At 48.9% G+C, this 6,753-nt stretch overlaps 1 protein-coding gene across 1 annotated transcript in view; it reads left to right on the top strand.

Moving 5' to 3' along the window:
- LOC139395249 (lysophospholipid acyltransferase 1-like) overlaps positions 1-5,376 on the top strand; it is a 20,310-nt gene extending 14,934 nt beyond the window's left edge. Inside the window, exons 9-13 of the mRNA XM_071142899.1 lie at positions 1-16; positions 130-194; positions 1,959-2,091; positions 3,277-3,428; positions 5,105-5,376. The exon at positions 1-16 is cut by the window's left edge and continues 88 nt beyond it. Of these exons, the coding sequence (XP_070999000.1) occupies positions 1-16; positions 130-194; positions 1,959-2,091; positions 3,277-3,428; positions 5,105-5,285 (547 nt within the window). The 3' untranslated portion in view covers positions 5,286-5,376. The remainder of the gene's footprint in view (positions 17-129; positions 195-1,958; positions 2,092-3,276; positions 3,429-5,104) is intronic.
- The last annotated feature ends 1,377 nt before the right edge of the window (positions 5,377-6,753 follow it).

The following is a 6,753-nucleotide window of genomic DNA, read 5'->3' as shown; positions in this document are numbered from 1 at the left end:
TATCTGGGGGATTGAGGTACGTTTGGAAACAACAACAATAACAACAACAACAGCAAAAACACTTTTTGAACTTTTAGCTTTGCAGAATGACTTTAGTCATTTAATATTGAACTCTCTCTCTTTTTGCAGACAGCAACTAGCTTCAAGAAGTTCATAGACAACTGGAATATTCAGACTGGTGTTTGGCTCAAAACGTAAGTATTAATTCTACCAAGATATTCTACCGAGACATTCTACCAAGATATTCTACCGAGACATTCTACCAAGACATTCTACCAAGATATTCTACCAAGATATTCTACCAAGATATTCTACCGAGATATTCTACCGAGATATTCTACCGAGATATTCTACCGAGATATTCTACCGAGATATTCTACCGAGATATTCTGCCAAGATATTCTACCGAGATATTCTACCAAGATATTCTACCGAGATATTCTACCAAGATATTCTACCGAGATATTCTACCAAGATATTCTGCCAAGATATTCTACCGAGATATTCTGCCGAGATATTCTGCCGAGATATTCTACCGAGATATTCTGCCGAGATATTCTACCGAGATATTCTACCGAGATATTATACCAAGATATTATACCAAGATAATGTCCACATATGCATAACATTAGTACAAAACCAATTTTCTGTACATTCATGAATGTTTTTTTTATTTTGTTAACTGCATAACAATATATCTGACCTAGGTCTGTTTATAACTCCTCTCTCTTCAGTGTGTGTTACGACCGTGCTCCCCGTTACCCCACAGCTCTGACCTTCATCCTGTCTCCTCTCTCTTCAGTGTGTGTTACGACCGTGCTCCCCGTTACCCCACAGCTCTGACCTTCATCCTGTCTCCTCTCTCTTCAGTGTGTGTTACGACCGTGCTCCCCGTTACCCCACAGCCCTGACCTTCATCCTGTCTCCTCTCTCTTCAGTGTGTGTTACGACCGTGCTCCCCGTTACCCCACAGCCCTGACCTTCATCCTGTCTCCTCTCTCTTCAGTGTGTGTTACGACCGTGCTCCCCGTTACCCCACAGCCCTGACCTTCATCCTGTCTCCTCTCTCTTCAGTGTGTGTTACGACCGTGCTCCCCGTTACCCCACAGCTCTGACCTTCATCCTGTCTCCTCTCTCTTCAGTGTGTGTTACGACCGTGCTCCCCGTTACCCCACAGCCCTGACCTTCATCCTGTCTCCTCTCTCTTCAGTGTGTGTTACGACCGTGCTCCCCGTTACCCCACAGCCCTGACCTTCATCCTGTCTCCTCTCTCTTCAGTGTGTGTTACGACCGTGCTCCCCGTTACCCCACAGCCCTGACCTTCATCCTGTCTCCTCTCTCTTCAGTGTGTGTTACGACCGTGCTCCCCGTTACCCCACAGCCCTGACCTTCATCCTGTCTCCTCTCTCTTCAGTGTGTGTTACGACCGTGCTCCCCGTTACCCCACAGCCCTGACCTTCATCCTGTCTCCTCTCTCTTCAGTGTGTGTTACGACCGTGCTCCCCGTTACCCCACAGCCCTGACCTTCATCCTGTCTCCTCTCTCTTCAGTGTGTGTTACGACCGTGCTCCCCGTTACCCCACAGCCCTGACCTTCATCCTGTCTCCTCTCTCTTCAGTGTGTGTTACGACCGTGCTCCCCGTTACCCCACAGCCCTGACCTTCATCCTGTCTCCTCTCTCTTCAGTGTGTGTTACGACCGTGCTCCCCGTTACCCCACAGCCCTGACCTTCATCCTGTCTCCTCTCTCTTCAGTGTGTGTTACGACCGTGCTCCCCGTTACCCCACAGCCCTGACCTTCATCCTGTCTCCTCTCTCTTCAGTGTGTGTTACGACCGTGCTCCCCGTTACCCCACAGCCCTGACCTTCATCCTGTCTCCTCTCTCTTCAGTGTGTGTTACGACCGTGCTCCCCGTTACCCCACAGCCCTGACCTTCATCCTGTCTCCTCTCTCTTCAGTGTGTGTTACGACCGTGATCCCCGTTACCCCACAGCTCTGACCTTCATCCTGTCAGCTCTATGGCATGGAGTTTACCCCGGATACTACTTCACCTTTATTACTGCTATACCCATCACACTGGCAGCTAGAGCTGTGAGTACCATTATTACTGCTATACCCATCACACTGGCAGCTAGAGCTGTGAGTACCTTTATTACTGCTATACCCATCACACTGACAGATAGAGCTGTGAGTACCTTTATTACTGCTGTACCCATCACACTGACAGATAGAGCTGTGAGTACCATTATCACTGCTGTACCCATCACACTGGCAGGGCTGTGAGGACCATTATCACTGCTGTACCCATCACACTGGCAGATAGAGCTGTGAGTACCCTTATCACTGCAGTACCCATCACACTGGCAGCTAGAGCTGTGAGTACCATTATTACTGCTATACCCATCACACTGGCAGAAGAGCTGTGAGTACCTTTATTACTGCTATACCCATCACACTGGCAGCTAGAGCTGTGAGTACCTTTATTACTGCTGTACCATCACACTGGCAGCTAGAGCTGTGAGTACCATTATTACTGCTATACCCATCACACTGGCAGCTAGAGCTGTGAGTACCTTTATTACTGCTATACCCATCACACTGGCAGAAGAGCTGTGAGTACCTTTATTACTGCTATACCCATCACACTGGCAGATAGAGCTGTGAGTACCATTATTACTGCTATACCCATCACACTGGCAGCTAGAGCTGTGAGTACCATTATCACTGCTGTACCCATCACACTGGCAGATAGAGCTGTGAGTACCATTATCACTGCTGTACCCATCACACTGGCAGATAGAGCTGTGAGTACCATTATCACTGCTGTACCCATCACACTGGCAGATAGAGCTGTGAGTACCATTATCACTGCTGTACCCATCACACTGGCAGATAGAGCTGTGAGTACCATTTACTGCTGTACCCATCACACTGGCAGATAGAGCTGTGAGTACCATTTACTGCTGTACCCATCACACTGGCAGATAGAGCTGTGAGTACCATTTACTGCTGTACCCATCACACTGACCGATAGAGCTGTGAGTACCATTTACTGCTGTACCCATCACACTGACAGAGCTGTGAGTCTTTCTCTCGCTCTCTTTCTCTCGCTGTCTTCCTCACTCACTCACACACACACACACACACACACACACACACACACACACACACACACACACACACACACACACAGCACTCACCTCATGTGTCTCATCATCTCAGCCTCACCCAGGGCCGACCATCCCCGTGTTCTCTCTCCTGTCTCCCACACCGCAGGTCCGTAAGAACGTCCGGCAGTATTTCCTGTCCTCTCATCCTGTGAAGCTCGTCTATGACGTAGTGACCTGGGCAGCTACTCAGCTGTGTATCTGCTACACCGTCATGCCCTTCCTACTGCTGGCAGTAGAACCTACCATGCAGTACTACAGGTGAACATTCATTTAGGTTATTTTTTTCCTTACTGGCCAAATGTGTCTCTTTAACGATGATGGTCGTATGTAGCCTGGCCCCTGATCTGGATGTGCTATCATGTCAACTTCTTGGCATGACAAGGAGTGTAATGTTAGCACAAACAGACTGGTACCCAGGCTAGGTCGTATGTGTAGAATTTAGTAGCTTAGTGTTCTATTATCTTATTAATAAGCCCTGGACACAATGTTCCTCAGTTGTCTTTATGGAGGACAAGTGTGTCATCTCTAACCGTCAGTTATCTTTATGGAGGACAAGTGTGTCATCTCTACCGTCAGTTATCTTTATGGAGGACAAGTGTGTCATCTCTATCGTCAGTTGTCTTTATGGAGGACAAGTGTGTCATCTCTAACCGTCAGTTATCTTTATGGAGGACAAGTGTGTCATCTCTACCGTCAGTTATCTTTATGGAGGACAAGTGTGTCATCTCTATCGTCAGTTGTCTTTATGGAGGACAAGTGTGTCATCTCTAACCGTCAGTTGTCTTTATGGAGGACAAGTGTGTCATCTCTACCGTCAGTTGTCTTTATGGAGGACAAGTGTGTCATCTCTACCGTCAGTTGTCTTTATGGAGGACAAGTCTGTTCTCTCTACCGTCAGTTGTCTTTATGGAGGACAAGTGTGTCATCTCTAACCGTCAGTTGTCTTTATGGAGGACAAGTGTGTCATCTCTACCGTCAGTTGTCTTTATGGAGGACAAGTGTGTCATCTCTACCGTCAGTTGTCTTTATGGAGGACAAGTATGTCATCTCTACCGTCAGTTATCTTTATGGAGGACAAGTGTGTGATCTCTAACCGTCAGTTGTCTTTATGGAGGACAAGTGTGTCATCTCTACCGTCAGTTGTCTTTATGGAGGACAAGTGTGTCATCTCTACCGTCAGTTGTCTTTATGGAGGACAAGTGTGTCATCTCTACCGTCAGTTGTCTTTATGGAGGACAAGTGTGTCATCTCTACCGTCAGTTGTCTTTATGGAGGACAAGTGTGTCATCTCTACCGTCAGTTGTCTTTATGGAGGGCAAGTGTGACATCTCTACCGTCAGTTGTCTTTATGGAGGACAAGTGTGTCATCTCTACCGTCAGTTGTCTTTATGGAGGACAAGTGTGTCATCTCTACCGTCAGTTATCTTTATGGAGGACAAGTGTGTCATCTCTAACCGTCAGTTGTCTTTATGGAGGACAAGTGTGTCATCTCTAACCGTCAGTTGTCTTTATGGAGGACAAGTGTGTCATCTCTAACCGTCAGTTATCTTTATGGAGGACAAGTGTGTCATCTCTACCGTCAGTTATCTTTATGGAGGACAAGTGTGTCATCTCTACCGTCAGTTATCTTTATGGAGGACAAGTGTGTCATCTCTAACCGTCAGTTATCTTTATGGAGGACAAGTGTGTCATCTCTACCGTCAGTTATCTTTATGGAGGACAAGTGTGTCATCTCTACCGTCAGTTATCTTTATGGAGGACAAGTGTGTCATCTCTACCGTCAGTTATCTTTATGGAGGACAAGTGTGTCATCTCTACCGTCAGTTATCTTTATGGAGGACAAGTGTGTCATCTCTACCTTTTCTCTTATTCTGTCCATCTTTGGTGTTTTGGTTTCAGTAGCATTTCATCACATCTTCTTTCCCCCCCTGTAGGTCAATGTACTTCCACATTCACATCATCAGTATTCTGACTGTGATTGTACTGAGCCAGAGCCACAAACCAAGAGGCAGCAGCAGCAGCAGCAGCAACGGCACCAAGCCTGGACCGTACGATCCTCATCCCCAGGCCCAGCCTCAGCTCCAGCCCTCCAACAACAACGTGAAAAGAAAGTGAAGTGTCCCTCTGTGTGAGGAGGCAGCCAGAGACCTGAATGGGCCCACTGGGTCAGACAAAGATGTCTCTGTGTGTCCACAACAAAGAGAGAGCTCAGCGGGGTGTAGGGGGGGCTGAGAGGGGCTCAGAGGGGCCGAGGGACTGTGCCTGCTGGCTGGTCGGCCTTGCCACCCTGTACATCCAACACTTCTACTGCCAGGCTCCTAAAAGGCCTCTCTCTGCCCTGCTTGCCAATTCTCTGTTCTTTCTTTCCAAGTGTGCACTTGTTCACTTCCCTGCATGGATCTGAAAGGAAAGGACTGGCATACGATCTCCCTCTAGTCCAGCCCATAAACTCACCAATACAACACTTTTCATTCAATGTGTGGGAAGCTGTGCACAAGTGAGAGAGTATACTGGAGGAGAAAGATCTGAGAACTGGGCTCACAGACGGACGGACGGACGGACGGAGACCCAGAGACAGACGGACGGACAGACGGACAGAGACCCAGAGACAGACGGACAGAGACCCAGAGACAGACGGACAGAGACCCAGAGACAGACAGAGACCCAGAGACAGACGGACAGAGACCCAGAGACAGACGGACAGAGACCCAGAGACAGACGGACGGACGGACAGAGACCCAGAGACAGACGGACGGACGGACAGAGACCCAGAGACAGACGGACGGGCGGACAGAGACCCAGAGACAGACGGACAGACAGACGGACAGTGACCCAGAGACAGACGGACAGAGACCCAGAGACACAGACAGACAGACAGAGAGACAGACAGAGAGACAGAGACAGACAGACAGACAGAGAGACAGAGACAGACGGACAGAGACCCAGAGACAGACAGAGACCCACAGACAGACAGAGAGACAGACAGACAGGTCCTAGAATTAGATGTGGCTGGCCCATTTCTTTTACATCTTACATCACTAGTTGTAGATATTATGTCAAACATGTTCATACCCTTAGGGGTTAGTGAGATATTAATGGTGTCTGTTTATTGTTGTATGAATGCAGGAAACATTGTCCCTCAGGATGGCAGGTAGCCTCGAGGTTAGTGTTGGGCCAGTAACAGAGATGAAAAATCTGTCGCTGTGCCCTTGAGCAAGGCACTTTAAAACCTAATTGCTCCAGGGGTTCTGTACAATGTTGACCCTGACCGTGACCCCACTCCCTGCAGGTGTCTCAGGGGGAGTTGGGATATGGTGACCCTGACCGTGACCCCACTCCCTGCAGGTGTCTCAGGGGAGTTGGGATATGGTGACCCTGACCGTGACCCCACTCCCTGCAGGTGTCTCGGGGGAGTTGGGATATGGTGACCCTGATCGTGACCCCACTCCCTGCAGGTGTCTCGGGGGAGTTGGGATATGGTGACCCTGACCGTGACCCCACTCCCTGCGGGTGTCTCAGGGGGAGTTGGGATATGGTGACCCTGACCGTGACCCCACTCCCTGCGGGTGTCTCAGGGGGAGTT

Source organism: Oncorhynchus clarkii, unplaced genomic scaffold (genome assembly GCF_045791955.1).
Source record: "Oncorhynchus clarkii lewisi isolate Uvic-CL-2024 unplaced genomic scaffold, UVic_Ocla_1.0 unplaced_contig_10515_pilon_pilon, whole genome shotgun sequence".
Classification (NCBI taxonomy): domain Eukaryota; kingdom Metazoa; phylum Chordata; class Actinopteri; order Salmoniformes; family Salmonidae; genus Oncorhynchus; species Oncorhynchus clarkii.
This window is presented reverse-complemented; position numbering and strand designations above follow the sequence as displayed.